Source organism: Lepidothrix coronata, unplaced genomic scaffold (genome assembly GCF_001604755.1).
Source record: "Lepidothrix coronata isolate B3197 unplaced genomic scaffold, Lepidothrix_coronata-1.0 Scaffold313, whole genome shotgun sequence".
NCBI classification, from domain to species: Eukaryota; Metazoa; Chordata; class Aves; order Passeriformes; family Pipridae; genus Lepidothrix; species Lepidothrix coronata.
The window spans coordinates 467,214-488,242 of NW_016690493.1; the positions used below are offsets into that span (position 1 = coordinate 467,214).

General features: G+C 41.8%; 1 protein-coding gene across 2 annotated transcripts in view; it reads left to right on the forward strand.

The window, feature by feature from the left end:
- The window catches only part of KCNK12 (potassium two pore domain channel subfamily K member 12), a 28,158-nt gene extending 12,867 nt beyond the window's left edge, over nt 1-15,291 (forward strand). Inside the window, exons 2-4 of one of the 2 annotated variants that reach the window (XR_001878502.1) lie at nt 5,219-6,110; nt 9,609-11,772; nt 15,271-15,291. Coding sequence is in view for 1 of the 2 variants with exons in the window: in XM_017837867.1 (XP_017693356.1) it covers nt 5,219-6,110; nt 9,609-9,645 (929 nt within the window). In the remaining variant the exon portion in view is untranslated. Of the gene's footprint in view, nt 1-5,218; nt 6,111-9,608; nt 12,262-15,270 lie in introns of those variants that run through there. The other variant, XM_017837867.1, reaches the window with a different exon arrangement.
- Nucleotides 15,292-21,029: the final 5,738 nt, after the last annotated feature.

The window sequence follows — 21,029 nt, forward strand, 5'->3', positions numbered from 1 at the left end:
AAATGCTGAGGGTGATTGATTCTGGTGTTCACTGATGTTACGCATTGCAGTGCTGTGGATAACCAATAACCTGATCACAACTGTGTGTAAACAGAATAAAACTGGTGCTGTGGAAAGCCTTTAATAATTGCCTGCAGCTCCTTTAAACTCCTTAATGTTCAATTAATCATCTCCTGGTTCTGTTCTGCCAGCGTTGCTCCTTTTTAGTAGCAGTTATCTCAAACACCTCACTAATATTTCACAGATGGAGATGAAACAAGGAGCAACAGCAGAGACCTGGGTGGGTTTTAACTACATTCATTAAGTTTATCATGGTGGTGTTTCAGGTCACTGAATAGACTGGGCATCTTTTCCTAAAGTTTCTGGGTGTATGTATGCACTTTTTTATATACTGAACATTCAGTTAGGAAAACAAACAAACCCCAAAAACCCCGCACTTGGTTTAGGTCACTCTGGTTCACACAGGAAATTTACAGGAATTCTGACCACATATTCACTGTAGGCTTTGGGAACAAGTCTGTTCTGCATGTTAAAGGAATGTCTCTAAAATAACTTTTAGAAAGTTAGGAAATTCCAGAAACTGCCTGCTTATTCATGTTGAGTTGGTGTATGGGTATGACCAAGGGTGGATGGGTGAATGGGTCAATCAATAGGTAGAATGTTTATGGGACTCAGTTTTTAATTGCGTAGTCACTCAGCATTTTCTCCATGGAATATCTGCTCAGTACATGGGTCACCAAGGACTATGAGCTTGTGTATGATACAGGTTAGGCCAGCTCTAAAAACTGCAGTTGTACCTCATGTCTTCAGACATCGCATAGGTCCAACTTAAAAGGTCTTAATTGGTGAAGTGCTAGGCAGACTGCTACTGTTCAGGAGCTGTTTCCAGACAGTAATCTAAATAAGATCAAATGGAATTTTTAGAGCAACTTTGATATTAAAGGATTTGCAATGGAAAAGCTCTAAAAAGATTTACAGTATTTTAGTAAAGCGGGCTGAGAAAGAATGTTAAAGGGAAAGTGAGTTTTTAATTTGTAGTCTGAAAATGCAAAGCCAGGTGGAAGAACTGACTTGTAGTAGTCTCATTCCTTTGGTAAAAGCACTGGATACAGCAGTTTTGTCAGCTCTCAGCTGTGACCCTGTATCCAAGGCAACTGTTTCTGAATGTTAGGTGGTGAGGAGCTATAGAATAGATGAGAGGCAGTTGTGAAATATACAGGTATGATTCTCAGGAGAAATAGTAATGAAATGCCAACAGGTGGAAAAGGGTTGAAGGAAGCACCAGAACCCAAACTTGGAATTCAGAATAGGATGTTTTCTTCCTTGATGTTAGTTCCTACATGTTAGTCAATAAAGACCAACCAGGACTGTTGGAAAGCTGTGAAGTAAAGCAAGCATGGAACAGACGTGAAACAAAATTCCTTGCTCTTTGTTTCTCTGTCTGTGTTCTGTAACCCCCATCTCTTGGGGACCAATCCTGCAAGAACTTAGTCTTTGTGTTGCAAGAACTTCTTTCCCTCTGGAAGCAGAATTCTGGTTATGGTTGTTCTTGTTATTGTTTATTTCTGAGGAATCATTTGTTTAAAAAGGTGTATTCAGCCATTTTAGTTTCTTTTATTCCTTTAAATGTAGCTACATTATATTTATGTAGAGATGATGCTACACTGATGATCTGTGCTGTTTCACTCTAGGATGTAAAATTATTGTTTTGGTGTGCTGACTTGCTGTGTGAGTGAAGTCCCATAGCAGGACACCTGCATAAGAAGAACTGGAGTGCCTGAGAGAGGCAGGGACACATTATGCCATGGTAAAGGCTGGAAGACTTTTTTTTGCGTAGTTCTTGAGGTGACTAAAACTTTATTCCATCTCTGGATAAATACATCTTTACTGGAAAACTGTCAACCTTTTTAATCTCAAACTATAGTAAGACAAAGCAATTGACCTGAAAGAAGAGCTCATAGTTACTAAAGCTGCTATTCTTTTTTATCTTCTGGCATCAACTATCTCTTTTACCCATAAGAAAATAGGTAAAATAGGTAAGAAAATAGGTAAAAGAGAGCAAGAACAACAGGAAGCATGTCACGAGTTTGCCCAGCTGTACTACCTCTTGAATCCATCACCAGGTTAAGTAATTTAAACTCCAGAAGAGCAGAATTGTAACCACAGAACCTGTTAAACAAGTCAGGATGAGGGTCTTATTTATTGCCAGCACTTACTCATGAGAGGCTGCTGAAGAGAGTTTTTATCAACTCATCTCTACTGATTCGGTTTGGGGAGGAGAAGTATCAAACACATGAAATTATTGCTGCCATAGAGCTTATATTTGAACTGGTGAATCAGAGTGAGGCAGAATTAGCATGAGGGAGGTTGAAATATTGCATCTGAGCCACACAAAGTCAACCCCAAGGTACCTGTATAATACGTCTCAGGGCCATGAAAAATGTAAAGCACCGTTGCGCTTTTTTCCTTGTACTGTCTCAGAGGCACAGGCAGTTCTGGATTAATTTGTTTCATCCAGGCATCATGATGTACCTTAGCCTTGAGCTGAGCTCAGAGGTGGTGTACAGAACAGACCAAGACTAACCCCCTCGTGGTCCAGGTGGTGCCAAAGGGACAAACACAGCTGGCAAAGGAAGACCCTGTGTGAAGAGTATGTGAGTGCACTTCCCTCAGCCAGCTGTTGACCTGAAGTTTCATGAGGGACGTGTTTTAGTGGTGGGCTTGGCAGTGCTGGGCTAACAGTTGGACTCAATGATCTTAAAGGTCTTTTCCAACCTAAATGATTCTATGATTCTGTGTTTTCCTGGTCTCACCTGTTTCTTAGCACTCTCGTTGCTGTGGTGGGTCCTTTCACCTTGCACAGCTACATACTGAATTTTGGTGACATTATGCTTCAGAAAATCTCAAAACATCAGGAGTATAAAAATTCAACACCTCTCATGAATGATCACTGAAAATACTGAAAAGCTTCAGCACATTTACAACTTGATCCAAACTGTCACTACCTCTTTTTTTTTTCCCTAATTAATAAATGTGTCTAGCCATATGTGGGACAATAAACCCATTTATTTTGATGGTGATGTTCACATGCTTGCTGTGAAGCACATGTTTAAATGCTTTGCTGACAAGGCAGAGGCGAACAGATGCCTTTTCCATAACAAGCTGGCTGTGTATCTCTAGCTGGCAACCGCAGCAGGCTCCCCAGCTTCTTCTGAGGGCCAGGGACTATTCATCATTAAAGGAGACGGCTCCTGCTAGCAGCCAGCCCAATCCAAAGAACAGGTCTACCCCACAGAGGAGAAGGAACTAGGAAGAGCTTCCCAATGACCCACGTTAAACCTGGGACCCCAAGGCAGGTGGTCTTTTTTAACACTACGAAGTGGAGATATGGTAGGTCCAGAAAACAAAATATAATTACCTCTTTGGTGATATTTTCTGGTAATACTGTGCAAGTTTTTCACTGACTTTTACAGAAAATACTCCTTTTACTGTGAAGGTACTAATCATAGAATAATAGAATGGTTTGGGTTGGAAGGGACTTGAAAGAGCATCTATTCACAACACCCCTGCTATGGGCAGAGACACCTTCCACTAGACCAAGTAACTCAAATTACGCAGTATAGTCTGAATTGCTGGCACACAGCTGTTTCCAAGCATGTCAAATCTCTTGTGAAAGTAGGACCACCTTTTTCACCGTGCACCTTCATGTTATTGAAAGGATATATCCAAGTTTACTTGTCATGAGCATTTATGTTTTTTATCGACCAATGTGAAATTCTCTGTCAGTGAAGTAGGAAGGGAGCACAGGTAAACTACCCAGAAAAATACAGCCATTGCAAAAATGAACCAGTAGATTTCAAGCAGCAATCTCAATTCATTATATATAGGAAATATTTTCCTGTTGCTGTTTGAAGGTGCATCATGGTAATAAACTGGATTTAATGATTTCATTATGATCTATAATTACGTCATTGTGCTCTATGCTAGAAGCAGCTCCTTTTGTTTATGTGGTCTGATATTGGTATTTACCTCCTTGAATATGTTACTTGCTCAGTATTTTTGTGGAACAATAATTTCAGCATGTGGATTTTTTACAAACCATTAGTTTAGATTACATGCAGTTACTTATTCATGGGAGATGAGCAGTCACCTCGATCCTGTCAGTGTGCTTTTTGACTCAACCACCAAGTGTTCTTACAGGGAAGAGTAGTAGAACAAGGGCAATACCTGCAGAATTGAGTTTCAGAAGCATCTTCCTGAGATAGTATGTGAAATATATGTAAATCATTTCCATAATACAACTGCTATCAGCAAATAACATGGAGTGAACTTACTGTATTTATTTGCATGCAAATTTAAGATCACTTTTGCTGTTATTTAACCATCTGTAGCTACAAGATATTACTGCTTGTTCATAAAATTATGCGTATGAGTAATGTCATAATAATAAGTAATATTACAGTAAGTAATTCTTAAAAAGAAGAGGTGAATTAATATTGTTGCTGCATCTTCCCCGAGTGTTTATACTCTGATTTTTCTATTTAATTTCGCAGCAGTGTTTTTCCCTGGTGTAATTATCAGTCTGAGAGTTCCTAATGCTCCCAGTCTGCCAGGCAGCTCTCTAGTGTGATGGCTTTTCCTTCCCTCTGTGATGATACCAGGTGGTCTAGTTGCAGTTGGGATTGGGATAAGACTTTAAAATGCTGTTACGTTTAAAACAATATTCGATATATGGGAGGTGAGTTATACAGCCTGAAAACTTGCCTCTTCTCAGCAGGAATTATATAATTGGACCTCTATAACAGAAGTGTTACACTGGGTTACAACTTGTGAACAGCAAGCTTAAACTTTCCATCAGGTCATGCAGGGCTGGCACATACGAGAGCAGTGAAGTGGTCTCTTCGCCTCATCCCACCTTGAAGAGGTTTGGGCTCGGTGATCCTTCCACCTGCGTTTACAGACTGGTGTTGCTCTGTTAATACACTGCTGTTCATATGCGCAAGGATTTTTTTCTTGCTTTCAGGTTTTAGTCATCTTGTTGAGCTTTCTGGTGCCTTCTTTGCTCTTTACAGAACTCAGTTTTATGTTGGCCTGAGCTGATTTAGAGATAGCACTCCTTTTGTCCAGTGAGATGAGACCCTTCTTAAATTACACATATCCTGAGCTTACACATGAAAACCTATGTCATTAACATTACCCATTTATCTCCACACCACAGGTTTTGGAATGACCACACCCGCAACTGTGGCTGGAAAGGTATTCCTCATCATTTATGGCCTTTTTGGGTGTGCTGGGACTATCCTTTTCTTCAACCTCTTCTTGGAGCGCATTATCTCCCTCCTGGCATTTATCATGAAGGCGTGCCACGAGAGACAGCTGCGAAGAAGTGGTCTCCTACCTCCCAACTTCCGAAGGGGGCCAGCTATGTCTGGGGTGGGCAGCCTCGTGGGCTGGAAGCCATCCGTTTACCACGTGTTGCTAATTCTGGGAATATTTGCTATTACCCTTTCCTGCTGCGCCTCCGCAATGTACACGGCGGTGGAAGGATGGAACTACGTTGATTCCTTGTACTATTGCTTTGTCACATTCAGCACCATCGGCTTTGGAGATTTGGTAAGCAGCCAGAACGCTGCATACCAAAATCAGGGATTATACAGATTCGGAAACTTTGTATTTATATTTATGGGGGTATGTTGCATATACTCTCTTTTTAATGTCATTTCAATTGTAATCAAGCAAGTTTTGAACTGGGTGTTGAAGAAATTCGAATGCAGATGTTGCCCAAAGTGCCATAAATCAAGTACCCGCCTCAGCCGTCGCAACGCCATCACCCCCGGAGCCCGCCTGCGTCGACAAAACATCTCAGTGGACACTGATGGACAGTACGACAGTGACACCGAGGGGAGGAGGCTCTCTGGAGAGATGATCTCCATGAGGGAGCTCACGGCATCCAATAAAGTCTCCCTGGCCATTTTGCAAAAGCAGTTGTCCGAGACGGCCAACGGCTACCCGAGGAATGTTTGTATCAATACGAGACAAAACGGTTTCTCTGCAGGGGTGGGTGCTCTAGCCATCATGAACAACCGCTTGGCAGAAACGAGTGATTCTAGGTAGAGTTTTTGAAATTCCTTTTGTTTCTCTAATAAAAATGAAATGGTGACTAGGCTGGAATTATCATTGTAAGCTACTGGAAAGTTTTAAATTCAGACACAGCCTTGGTATTCATTGGGCGTTCAGCATTTTAGTCTCTGGGGGTTTTATAAGTTTTCTCTAATATGCATTGAGATATTTATCATTATGTTACAATTTTCCCCTGAGGGTCTTTTGGAAGAGACTTGGATGTCTTTGATGCAGAATCTGATGCAGTTACAGAAGGATGGTGTGCATGGTTAGGATGGTGTCAATACCAGCCTGTTCTTCAGAACAGAGCCTAAACCCAAACTCTGTGTTAAAATACGTTGTGGGCAAGTTTGGCTCCATATTCAAACATGGGGTTGGTAAGGTTTGATTAAACCAGTATCTCACAGTTTGTTGAAGTCTAGATCTGGCCCTGAGCTTTGTGCTTGATGCTCTTCAGCAATTCCTCACAGCAGGCCTGTATGTAACATACATGTAGGTGACGGCTGCCACACCACCTCTAGTGTGATTGTGCTTCCCTTCAATAACCCTACTGACTTCAACAGCAGAGGATTGAATGGGCTGGATTCCCCTCATACAAATTATGGGTTTTAGCCAGTCATGTCTGAAAGACTGCCTGCCACCTAACTCATAAAAGTCAGGGGGTTATCAAGGACCGTATCAAAGTGTGCAAAACTATTCCTGCCTACTGAATAACTGGAAACAGGCAATTGTCATCTTCAGTACTGACTTCATGTAATGCAAGAGAAGCCAGTATGCACCTCTGGTATCAAATGTTTGCATCACCACTGAAATGCTTATTTCATTACTTTCACATTAAAATAAGTCACTAAAATGAACGCAGGCTCTCTGTTGTCCTAAATTTTCATCTTTTGCTTCTGCAATATTGTTGCAGAGATTCATGCAAATGATTTCCTTGCAGTTTTTTGAGGGCTCCAGCCCTGTACTTGTTTCCCACAAATCTGACTGTGTAGGTTATACAGAAGAGCACTACTTTGGAGTTCCCCCTGAAAGCTGACTTCCCCCAGAATGCTGATGTGAAGTCATAAATTGGCCTTTGGCTGTTGCTACCATCTTAAGCCATATTTAATCTGCACTAGCCCAAACCACTGAAAAACCAGAAGCAAACCTGGTCTGGAGTGTCTAGTTTAGCATAACAAATGGGTGCAGAGGAATTGCTGCAAATCTCTTTTGAAATACATGCACAGCTCTGGATCATTTCTCTAAATTCTCTCTACTATGCTGTGAAGTTAATTAAAAGGCTTCTGCTGATTCCAGGCAAGAAACAAAACTTGAGTTTATATTCTGAGCCACAGTGACCTGCTCTTGGAAACTTCTTTTGAAGTTGTAGGCAAGACCATGAGTAACTAGATTGGTCACTGAATAAATTAAAGAAGCTGATGAAAACAAACTGGGAATATTAGAAATGATTGAAAATATTTCCATGAAGTTTCATATAGATATTTTACTCTGTTGTTTACTTACTTTACTTTGCTTTGCCTGGGTTTGGAGTAGCCATCATTTTTGCTTTCCTTTAAATTTGTAGTGGTGCAAAATGTTTTGGAATTTAACCTTGGAAAACTAACTTTTAATTTGAGGTTTTGCACACTTGAGCCTGCCAGCTGAAGTATGGCAATGATTGTATCTTTTTCCTGACGAAAAGGAATCAGAGCAGCAGATAAACCATCACACATGGATCTGTATCACACTCTAAACATAGTCACAGCTTTTGTCAAGATGCATTTGGCCAGAAACAGGCAGTGATGATTGTGTTCTCTTTCTACCTGACACAGACTCACACTTAAGATTATGTGGTATAGTAGAGTCCACATTCAAGAGGCAGGAGCTTTCTTGATGGTAGCGAGACTCCCCAAGGTCCACGCGTCAGAGTGCCTTCCTGTCTGTGCACTCCTGCTCTTTGAAGCAGGAAGAGTTCAAAGTGTTTGGTGATCCTAACTTGAAGCCCACTGAAGGATAAATTTAAGCAGGCTGTGTAGGGGCAGGTCAGGGTCTGGAGAAGACTCAAAGACTGGCTGCAGAAGTTGAAAGACCCATTTCAGGGAGGCACCTTCCAGAGATGCCGGGGACATCTTTGGAAACAGCAGAGGCAGGGAACTGAAAGAATGAAAATTTGTTATTTTCCCTTGGGATTACCCCATAGGTAAATAACTGTGATGGTTTATGTGTTCGTTAATTAAAAGTGTGAATGAGACCCTGCTCTCTTTCTGCAGCTAGACTCTCAGGGTTGTATCTTGGTACATTTGCCATCATGAGGACTATTACTCATTAGAAGGAGCCCCACTCTGTGAAGTGTTGTATAAATCAAGGCAGATGGGCTCTGTCCCAAAGGACTAAGGAGTTTGAATAGATAGGACCCCAAGCCACAGGAGAATTTGTTATTTTGCTCATAAAACCATGTTCAAATTCATTAACATTCTGTGAGCTGAAGAACTCTGTGGGGAAAAATTTGCAAATTAAGGTGGGGGGTTTTTCAGTAAGTTGTTTTTAAAGGATAAATATAACCATAATTAGGGTCCTGTTTAAATGTTTGTAAATTGTTGTCAAACTACCTATTCCTGCTTGGGAAATACAGTGATGTAATATGAAATTGTACATACCTCCTCTGTACTTTTTCTGCATTTAGGCAAAGGCAGTCTGTTGTAACATGATTTAAATGTTTCTGAGTCTGTTTGGTACCATCGTTTACAGTGGTGCCTTTGCAGGACCCTTTGCAGTTCCTGTTGACCCCAGGGGAAGTTGGACCAGGTCCTACAGCTGGGCTTCTCAAGGGATTTGAGCATCTGATTGCTGCTCTATGCACTTAGGTCTAATGTTTATTTATTCCCAAGATCCTTGATACACTCCATTCTGCTTCTCCTTAGCCTCAGAGGCATATAAAGTGCATGCCCAGTTGTTTACCAATGCCCCTATTTCTTGCAGTGCACATATCCCTAGAAGCTGATACAGCTCAACCACAGGGACCCCCAGTTTGTATCTAAGCCCTGTAAAAATCCCCATCTGGCTCAGCAAAGCCAGTTTATGAGAGGGTCAGAGCAAAGTTACTGAGCTGGGTCTCACTGGGAAGCATCTGACAAAGGGTGGCCTTACAGTTCCCTCATATTCAGTGGCCGAAGTATTTTTCAAGGATGCATGAAAACCAAGCTCCAAGTCTCTACTCTTTAGCCTGCTAACACTACCTGGGCACCCATCACCTTTGTGCATGAGTACCTGAGCCAAGAGGACATAGGAGATCTGAGATCAGTCAATCGTAGTCCCTTGTGCTCTTCCTTTAGCATTTTCTTAATGACAATTCCTCTTTAAACTTGCCAGACATGGGCACCTAACTCCTCTTTGATTGTGCATGGTCCAGCTCGGGATTCCCTGGGGCAACCTGCTCCTTTTGTGAATTAACCCCTAAACATGCACCAATTGCACCAAGTGCAATTCCTCCTGGTATTTCGTTTTCACAGACAAAGCAGATACCAGCAATACCTGGACACAGGCTGAAGCACAAGAAATCAGAAGGAAACTGAAGGAACAGAGTGGGACAGTGAAAGCACACTGCACTAGATTGCACTTTCTTTTCAGGTAATTTGGGAGTTGTATTACATTCTTGAAATGTTTCTTTTTTCCCTAGGTTTTATTTTTGGATAGCCTTGAAAGAATGCAATTAACTTAGGATTTAAAAGTTCATCTTCCCTGATACAACCCCCTCAGCCCCCCCTGCAGAACAGCAGCAGTGACTCCTAGCTGGCACAGACCAAGACATCCCAGTTGCCTGCTGAGAAGTTGTACAGGCAGTGCAGACCTGAGCTCAGACCCCATGCCCCAGATTAGTCTTTTGCTGCCTGAGCCCAGGAAAGAGCATTCAGGAGCAGCAGAAAGCTACAGGACTTGGGACTTCTCTGTGAGCCAGCCCTTAGTGAGACCAATGATGGCACAGGTGTGAGCTGGTCAGACAAAGGAGATACCGAGTTCACCTCGCACATGTGCTAATACCTTGCAGATGAAAATTAAAATTTAGGTGAAAATTAATGAGGGACAATGACCAAGCAGCATCTTCTCTTTCCCCTTGAGCTCAGGGCAGAACAATTACAAGGAATAGTTTCTTGGGAAATCTGTAGCATGTGGCAAGTCACTACATTCACTTCTTGGGGTTTGTCTTCCCTGTTTGTGTCTTGGACAAAGTTTGGAGTCACACTGAGATGTCATCTGTTTCTCTTTGGTTTCTTCCCATCTCCAAAGCACAGTTCTCATTTTGTGCAAAAAATTTAGATCGCTTTTTATTTGCTTGCAATAAGGAAGGACGTCCTTCAGACCATATAGATGTTCAGAGAAGTAATCTCAGTGACCTCAGCCGCACATGGAAGTTTCTGGAGGACGAGGCTGCAGTTTGCCTGTCTCCCTGCAGAAGAAGCATTGCACAAGTAACTCCCATTACTGCTAGCAAGACATATAAATGTTCTTTAGGCAGTGGTTGGGGCCATGCAGCAGGAGGCACAACTGAAAATGCAAGATGGGTATTTGTGCCTCTTTGCTATGTACATGCTAGTTGGCAGCCCAATTAGGAGCTCTGATTGCAACCAGAATTACTGGTGGAAGACAGGAGAGATGTAAGAATCACACCAAAGCTCTCTGTGACCATGGTGTCCCAGCACTGCTTCAGCCCTGGCCCTGAGTCTTTTCTCTTCCCCAGCTTTCTGCGGGTGAAAATTTGGGTATATTATGACCATTCACCCATATTTCAGTCATGTCTTAGCTTGCTACTGAAAGACAGACTTATAGCAGTAGTGGAGGTCATATAGCCAGGTATGTAGGCACGGTATAAACCTGATTGCCTATGTGGGATGAATTTATAATTATATGAAAATTAGCTGTAGCAATGAGATTGTTGTCACTTCTTAGTATTTTTCCAGCCTTTAAATTGAAAAATATTCAGTGACAAATCATTGCAATGAATGTTCGGAGCTAATTAAACAAAACCGTATTTTGCTGATCGCTAGCAAATCTATGGGTATGGCTTCTGCTCTAATTGGATTACTAATGTGCCTTTCCAAATCAATACACATTTGCAATGCTATATTTAAATAATACAATAAATGCTATGTTACATAATAACTTCAATTAGGGCAAATTAATACTTGTCTCACACAAAATAACTAATGAACTGTGCATTGCTCATTGTACAACCGATATGCAATTTCTTTTTGTGTGTGTGAATATGTCCATATTTGAGCTCAAATTCTGCTTTCATGAATGCTAGGGAAACAGAAACTACATTGTAGAAAATAATGGACAATTCCACTGAGATTCCACAAAGGATATGCATATTAGTACATACACAGTAAGCGGTTCATTATGCATGATAAATATGTTGTACAGCAACAGCACTGAGGAAGGACTACTTCAGTTTACACAGCCACAGTCTGTGGCTACCAATAAAGACACATGCCTTTTTTCTTTCTCTTTTTGTTTATTAAATAGGTAACATCCACCCTGTAATTAGAATAAGACTTTAAACCATCAAAAAGAAAATGCAATTGCCCTAAAGTTTGCATAGCCAAAAAGAGGTCTAAAGTCAGATCCAGGTGTGTCTCAGACAGCTCCCAAGCCCAGACTCAGCATGGGATGCAGGTAGGTTTAAAATTGTGTAACATCATCATCCCATGTGTTTTCAGGATTGGGCTTTCCAGCAGGTGGTGCTTTATCAAACAGTCTTAAGAAATACGAAGGTGTTCCCGTATTCCTTTTATACTTGGCAAGATGTAACAGTACTTTTTGAAGCCAGTGAGTCAATGCAAAAGTAATGCTTTTATAACATACAATAAACAATGAGAAAAAATTACTGCTATTTCTGACTCTGCAAATCAAACAGCCAAGTTTTCTCAATGGGTATAATTTCCTATTCCATGCAAGTAAAATTATGTCCAGAAAATTTTTGCTTGTGGTAACATCAATAGACTGCACAGGCAGTGCAATAATTCAGTTCCAATTTTATTTTAAAACCTCAGTATCTGAAAGCACATCTGAAAATGGTTTGCAGATTGTTGGAGGTGGGGAGGGATTGTGTGTGTAAACATTGTTTATTTACAAAAATAAAAAGTATTATTCTACTTATACAAACACATTTTTAGCTCACTGGAATCCTACCTTGTTGGGTACTCTGCAAAAATATTAGTTCCAAAGTTCCAACTGATTTCAGTTATTCAAGTCTCAAGATACATGCTCAAAAAACATTCCTGTTTATTTTATTTCTTTTTAAAAGAACACAGCTTGGTAGGTATCTTTAACTGAGCTGGCATTACTGTTTCCTATTACAAGCCTCAGTAGTTTTACTTCTGCAGTTTATTTCACTGGTTTTGGTATTTGCTCACTTCTACATTGAATTATAAAACAGTGATCAGTTCTGTGCTGTTTTCTGGTTGGTATCTCTTTTCTTTTTGTATTAATTACAAATAGATGAAATATTGACACCAGCAAAATATCCAGCAGATGTTCCCAATCACACCAAAATTAGTCACTCTTATGAATATTTTTCTTTTAAAAATTGTTTTGTAAAATCTAAATCCTGAGTATAAATTGCGTATCATGGTTGAAATTAGTAAACAATATTTTTCCTACCAACAGAAATCCAGTGAAATATGCTAAAGATTAAGTTTTATGTAAAAAGACTTTCCTGTTTCATTTGCCCATTTTATCTAATTTTTTTCAAATTCTTAGTCAGAAGTATGTAAATCCCATTTGGAAAATGCCCTGTGCTGTACATTAATTCCTATGAATAGAGCTTCTAAAGGGATTAAAACCGAGCCTGTCTGACTGCTGCAAACAGAATTGCATGTATAAACCTTCAAAACCTTAAATATTTGTACCTGTGTGGCAATTGCAAACCAAGGGCATGCTAATGTAATTCCAGTTCAGGCAAAGAAATGTAAATCACGGGGTTCTACTTGCTGCTAACCACTTTTATCAAAAAGACCTCGAGTACACAGCTACAGCATCAAGGGCAATGTACTGACTCTTGGTACTCAAAGATGTTCCTTTGTAGGTTGGTTTGGTGGCTGGGAGTTGGCACTGGGGTGGTTAAAGCGGCTTGGCTGGGTGGTGCTGGCAGTCCCTTTTGTTGTGCCTCAGGAGGTGTTTGCCATCACCCCAGTCTGCTGCTGCTCTTAAGGACAGTCCCTGTCTTTAGGCAACGCACACACCTGCCTGCCCCTGCCCTTGAATCAGGGACAGCAGCTGTGCTGTTTGAATTACCAACATACAAAAATACAGGGAAAGGCAAAAAGAAAAAAGGGAAAAAGAAGACTGACGTTGTATTGAGCCTCTCTTGAGAAGCACAGCGAAGTGCTGTGTGTATAGCCTGTGCTAGACTGTTTCTGGCCACCTTTGAACCCTGGTTTCTTCCTGGAACTGGAGTGTTTGGGACGCAGGTGCAGTTATCAACTCATTTTACATTCCCCCTCTGCATCGGCAAAGCAGTAATCCTCCTGTGATCTACTTTCCTCATAAAATGGATAGATTTGTTTAGACTTTCATAGGATGACAGCATATATAAATATTGCAAGATGAATCAATTACCAAGGGCTGGTTATATCTGCTAAGAGATCTTTATCAGTAAAAAAAAGGGAAAATTGTCTTGCCATCCTACAAGTATAGTGAAACAACAGAAGAAGTGGTGCTCTGAACAGAAAGTAAGGTGCTAAAATATACAATTGGGCCCCAAAGCTCAGGCATGCACCACAAAATTACAATAGCATTCTTTTCCAATGCTCAATGCACCTGTACCTTGGGGAAAAGCCTGGGTTTCTGCCAGCACCAGGGCAGGCAAGGCTTATATTTTCTTCATCTGTATGAAAGCAAAACGTATTTGAGGCCATGCCTTGGTCTGCATAGCACTCAGGGGTGGAGTTGCCTCTGTCCACAGATTTAAACATGTCCATGGTCCAGAGACCATGAATAGTGGTCCAGTCCCCAGTAGAAAATGGATCTGCCTCGAGGTGTCTGTCATTTTTGGAGAGGAGTTGAATGTCATGGCAATCCACAGCTGCGTCCTCTGGCCAAGTTTCCCCTGGTGTGGGATCCATCCCACTGCCAGACCCTGTGATTGTACTGCCAGGAGACCAGTGCAAATCATCAGCAGTGTGCTCATATCCCTGCCTTCCTAATGGACTAAAAACGTTGGAAAATAGATAATTTTCTATTTTAATGATCAAAAGAGTGTTGCCCATTATTCACAGCCTACACACAAGATGTCATGATTTTCAATTTTCCTGCACTGATAACTCAGTCCATTTGACAGCTGACCTTCAGGTGGTCATGGCTTTTCAAAAAAAAAAAAAAAAAANAAAAAAAAAAAAAAAAAGAAACAAAAAACTCAAAACAAAAAAACCAAACACCCAATACCAACATACCAGAAAAGCAAAATAATCCTAAATGAGGTGGTAAGGATCTCACATGCAAAAGCTGTGAGCAGAGCTGCCACTGTCCACAGCAGCCTGACGCTTCTCCAGCAGTGGGAGAAGCTTGGGTTCAGGAGAGCATCAGCTGGGTGGTTGGGGTGCTGGACGTTGCCCTGCAAACAGCTGCAGCACTTGCTGAACCAGTTTCTGCTGCTGTTTTTACACTGTTAGGGACATTTCTCATCACTGGTACTGAAATAAGAGGATGGCAGCAAATCTTACACTTGCTTTTTACTGCCACTGTTGCATATGGGTGTTAGCCAGAGACATTTGTAACAACCAAAAGGAATTTCAGCTGAGCATTGGTCAGAAAAAATAACATCTTGCCAGCCAGAAACAGTTGCAGCAGGTTCCAGTGCCCAGCATCACTCAACATTCTCCCAAAGAGTTGAACTATACAGAGATTACCTAAATAAGCCAAAAGAAATGATATGCTCTAAGAAGCAAGTGCTGCTGTTGCCTGAATCTGGAGTAACTTAGTTGAATTGCAGGTAATAAATAGCCCAATTAAACAGATGTAATGACTTTTAAATGCCTGCTAGAAGTCAAAAGGAGATAGATGCATTTTTCCAGCACAATTTCAGTTGTGTTTATCAAGTCAAGTGGTAAAATGAAGAAGCATAAGTTCCTGTAAATTAGTGATTAGAAAACATAGATTTTTACTCTCTTTCAGATGATGCTTCCTGGCAGAACATTAAACTGGAATAAATTTCAAGACTGAAATCTGTTTAAACAAGTGGCAATTTTTAAAATGCTTTAATTCTGGGTTGACAGAAACTTTGCCTCCAATACATACCGTAATTGTGAGTGCTCTTGATGAATCAGTCCCATTTTTTATGTCAGCTCAGGATTTTTCCGCTATAAGATCTTTGAATGAAGAGGAGTAAAAACCATATACAAAGCCAATTAGATACAGATCACATTTCTACTGGTACATTATATACAATTTGCAAACAAAAATGGGTATTTTGGGCTTGGCACCCCTTCATTCACAGAAGCATGGTTATAGACCTAGGAGGCAGAGACAGCTGATGTGCAGCCACATTGCAAAGCAGTGCAGAGGGGCTGGGGAAGGATTCTTAGAGCTGGTGGTTAATGACACTGTGGAAGAACCCACTGATGGTGTTTGGGGAACCTTACTGTGTGTTTTAATGCTGTGATACATGGTCGAGTATGAATTCTGTACATCTGGGAGGATGTCAAATTCCAGGTGACATTTGGAATGTTGCAATTAAGTTATTACAAAGACTTTTGAAATAAACAGGAGAAAAAAAAATGTTGCCTGGGATGTGTATGTGAGTACTGGTTTTTTTCTGAGCATGGAGAGTAGGAGGTAAGGCAGAAGCCCCTCCTGGCTGAGAGATTCCCTTGTAAATGTATGGCCTGGAGACCTCAGAGCCATAAGGGGAGACCCCAGAACTCCACAGATGCTGACTAAACTGTGTGTGGTCAAACAGAGCCAGGCAGGATAATAACCGATGTGACGTGCTTCTAATGTACAGGACGGTCACCTGTTAAATTTTGCAGCTGAGTTAAATTTTGCCTTTGCTTTACAATAAAGGAGAGAGCAGATGGAAATTGTTTGCTCTGTAAACAGTTATAAGGAACTCATGATATATCCCCTCTCCACAGCTTCCATTCAAATCAATAGGATCCATCTGTCCAAGGTATTAAGATAAATCCTGGAAATTTTGGTATTGACTAGAAAGGCCCTTACAAGATCAATCACACAACAAACAGAGAAATGTCACTGCACCAAACGCTGAGGCTTGCTAATCCTGCTAGATAACATAGACCCAAAGTGCAAACCTTTCTGGTTTGTAAACCCAGCTAAAGCCCCTGTTGCTGTCCCCAGTTCCTCAGCTAATAAAAACAAGCCCTGGAGAGTGCTGCTGCTGGGCACATGCTCTGGAGGGCACCTGCTGTGCCTGCTGCTGCTGGGACACCCCAGCCAGTCACACAACCTGCAGGGGCTGGTTTGACAGCCTTTCTTGCCAAAACACACACAACTTATTTCCCTGGCAGAAAGGATAAGGGCTGAAGAGTTGCAGCCACCAGAAGTTATGCTGGGCCCAGCAGCAAAGGGGAAAGGGAAGATGTTGGCTGTCTAGCACTGATTCCACTGATGTTAGGTGTCCCCAAAAACGCTGTGCTGGGACTCCAATTCCTCTGGGATTTATTCAGGACCTCCCATGTTCAAAGAAGTTAAGATTTTGGAATATTTTAATTTCTTCAGAATTCCAACCATAAAGTTCTCCATTATAGGGTATGGGGGAAAAATTCTACTAATTTGGTAAATACTCATATTTTCCACAAATACTTTTTTTTTTTTTTTAAGTAACAATTACACTTTCTACACCTCTCCATTTTGATGTTACTGTTCTGGTACCTTACTGGTTTGCAAATGTATCCTTTCCTGGGGAACCACAAGGAACCACCACTACCTCAGCTCGTTTCCTGATGGGAAAACAAGAGGCACTGAGCTCTGCTCTCCGAGAAGGCAGCAAAGAAATTGAGGGGAAGAGGAAACTCACCTGGATGAGCAGTACCAGCAGCTCCAACAATTGCTCTCAAGATCTTTCGAGGGCCTCATCCTGGTGTAAGCAAAAGGCCACTGAGAAAGCATCCAGCCTTGCTGTGTAGCAGGAGGCTGCCAGTACCCAGCCAGAACATATGTCTGCCTACAGGCCTCCCAAAACCCTCTCCAGAGGCAGGAGGGTAAAAATAGCTGTTACTCCAATTTATTGCAAGGAGAATTCAGCCCTCTCTTAATGGCTGCATTTATATTTGTGTTTATGTTTACGTTTACATTATGCTACATTACTAGGTGTTTACTGAGATGATGGGGCTGCCTCAAATTCCCAAATGTGTCTTTGGGATTTTATCACATGCATGTACTGGTGCTGGCTGATTCTTCAGGCTGTCTGCCACCATGTCACCACTGTGCCACACTGGCTTCCCTCTTTTCCAGCATACCCCACAGTGGGTACATGTGCATTTCTGACACCTCCATCCTGCTCCCACCTGAGATGTGACAAAAGGTGTGGTCTTAATTTGGAGAGAAGCGAGTGTGCTGGACAGGGCCCTGCACAAGGGCTGGTGTGTACATGGTGAGGCAGTTACAGGTGATTCATTAGACCCCGTGCAGTGGGACTTGGGGTTTAATCATGTATTAGGTTTTTCAGTGGTTCCAGCCACCAAGCTACAAACTTCACTGAGTTGACTGTTGCTGGGTTTTCCTGGGACTGAGTTTCATTGTCCTTCCATCTCCAGTGGGCATCTGATCACACACAAAGGAACACACTGTGACACCTTGGAGGTGCTGGAGCAAGCCCAGAAGCTGGTGGCAACAAAGCTGGCGAAGGGTCTAGAGGGTAAGTCCTATGAGAAGAGGCTGAAGGAGCTGGGGTTGTTTAGCCTGGAGTACAGAAGACTCAGGGGTGACCTTATCACTCTCTACCACTCCCTGAAAGGAGGTTGAAGCCAGGTGCAGGTTGGCCTCTTCTCCCAGGCAACCACCAACAGCCTGAGAGGACATAACCTCATGTTGTGCCAGGGGAAGTTCAGACTGGACATCAGGAGGAATTTCTTCACAGAAAGGGTTGTTAAACATTGGAATGGACTGCCCAGAGAGGTGGTGGAGTCACCATCTTTGGAGGTGTTCAAGAAATTACTGGATGTGGCACTTATTGCCATGGTCTAGTTGGCAAGGTGGTGATTGGTCAAAAGTTGGACTTGATGATCTCAGGTCTTTTCCAACCTAACTGTTTCTATGACTCTGTGATTCTCTTTATACCGTATCCTAAAAGTACATTTTGTGCAAGTATTACATTTATGTAGGAAGATTACATAAAGGTTAAAATCCACCTCACCCTGGTCATGTAACCAGTTATTTTGGTGGAAATGACGCTATTTAAATGAGTGATCCAAAAAAGGTTTCACCTGAAATACCCTTGAAATGTGCTATAGAAGTCATTAAAGCCCTCACCATGCCCTCTGTTTGTCTCTTTGCTTTTATCCAGTTTAATTGGTCTCTTACCCCATTTATTCCTCTGTCTGTTTCCAGATCTTCCGTTTCCTTCCCACTGTTTTATTCTCCCAAACTAATTCAAAAGCTATGTGTGAACTCGTGACCTGCTGAAATCAGTGACAAAACTTCCTTGGCTGAGCTGATCACCACACAGGTTCTAAAAATAAATCACACCCTCATGTTGGCACTAAATGTCCCTGTTCCCCTCCACTCCCCAGGTGATTCCTTTGGAGGATGAAATACCATCACTGGGGGTAATTGAAAACAGTTCATATCCTGTTAGGATTACAGTTTTAAAAATCTAAGTGCCAGGGAAACGAGGGGTTTGCAGTTTTTGTAGGAAACAAACTCCCACAAGAAACATATAACTTAATTTTGCTGTCAGATGTTCCCACAGACTCCTCTTGAAAGTCAACCGAAGCTGTATTTCTGTGCCTCAAACCAGTGTTTAAAAAAAAAAATTAAGATTTATATTTAGATTGTCACCCTCCAGTCATTCAAAATGGTTCATGTGGGAAGTTTTTAATGCTGTGATCAAACCCTTTATTTTGGAATTTATTGGCATTTGAGTGTCACAGCAATACCACTGCATTGGCTTGGAGCCTGCTGGTCCTCCTGCAGCCCATGAGATCTTGCACAGACTTAAGGTCCCTCTCCGGGAGAGAGGTCATCTGCTGTGTCCTCAAATGGACAAGTGAGCACGTGAGAGAGACCCTCATAAAAAGATGTTAGGAGTCACCAAAATCGAGAGGAGTTGGCCTCGAGACTCACCTCCTCAGAGTTACAAACTGCTTTCCCTCACAGTGTTATTTTGTTTTATTGTAACCTTGGCCAGCAGAAGCTGGAGCAACATATTTGCATGCCTTGGGACAGATGGGCTTGCAGGGAAATCTTTTTTCCTGTGCAGTCCCCTGCATGAAAACTTCTTTTTACCGCTAACACACAGATCATGTCAACATCAAGAGAGATGGTTTCCTGAGTGATTCAGCCCTGGAGCAGTGGCAAACGACTGGGGACACTTTCCCTTTAAGCATATTTGCAGAACTAGGAGAGGAAGCCCCCCTTCCTCACCTCGACAGCTGCGGGTGGTGTGTGTTGGGCAAAGTTTTATGCCCATATATCCGTCATCGCCTAAATGTCAATCAGTTGGCAAAATACTGTAAAATACTCTCCCTTCTTATGCTCCTGGTAAACCAGAGAAATGAATGGATCTAGTGCATCCATAACTAATGTGCTTGGGTTTGCTGTGCTAAGAGTGGCCACCTAGTTGCGCCTCTTTGCTTTCAGTATGGTTTATCTCCTACCATGTATTACACTGCGGGCAGGCATGTGCACTAGAGGCAGTTGGATACTGATAGACCAGTTCTGTGCTGTTCCTCAGCTCTTCTGTCTCCTAATAAGATAAACCCTCCACCCTTGCTGAGCCGCAGACCAATGGCCATCCCTACCCCTTCCTGGAGAAACTGTATGCGACAAGTGACTCCAGGTTTCTGCTCTTTCATTAGGAAATATATGGGAATTTGATAGTATCTTCCCAGGGAGGAATTTCTACTAACCTGTCATGTCCAGGAAAGAAAAACTGTTGAGCCTAACACACTACTGCAGCTTCATGATATAGCAAAATCAGTGATGAAATCAATGGAGGGACCAAACCCAGGAGGACTCCTCTGGGATAACAGGAAGGGGTCCCTTTGCTCTATCCACATGCCTTGGGCTCTCCCCAGCTCACTCCTGCCTGGTCAGACAGGGTCTGAATTCTTCTCCTGCACTCTTGGCCAGAGACATGTCCGTGCCAGGAGCTGCAACAACTCCCTGTCTCATTACATCAACTGCATTTGCAATGCAAAATCAAACCCATTCATCTGAATTATACAGGGAGAGAAACACTCATTACTGAAATCTGATGGTAAAAACCACCAGCAATCGAAAACGAACAAGTCAATACTGGATGAGACTGTTCATACCCATATAATCATGTTGAATCTTTACTCTTGGCTCTTCATGACGACAAGTAAAATCTTGATTTATACCAAGATTTATTTTTATCCTTCATCTTCCAAAATGCAGGTACAATTACACAACCTCTCATGAGCATCATCTGTGTTATTACTGAAGAGGTGATATAGCCCTATGTAGATCCAATAGATGATGATAAACGTTAGCATTATCCTTGAGATCTGCAAGTTCATTTAAGCAGAAATTACCTTATATTAAAAATCGTTATAGGCAGTTAGAAGCTGTATCCACAGCCCTTTAGTGAAAAAAGTGAACCATCAAGAATAATTTTTTAGTCACTGTTTCCATCTGAAGTGCAATTACCTTTTTTCTAAACCCTCAATAACGAGAAGCCTGTGGATGAATCAGATACTCCATCTTTGCTCCCTTCTGTTGCTGGTTTCTCT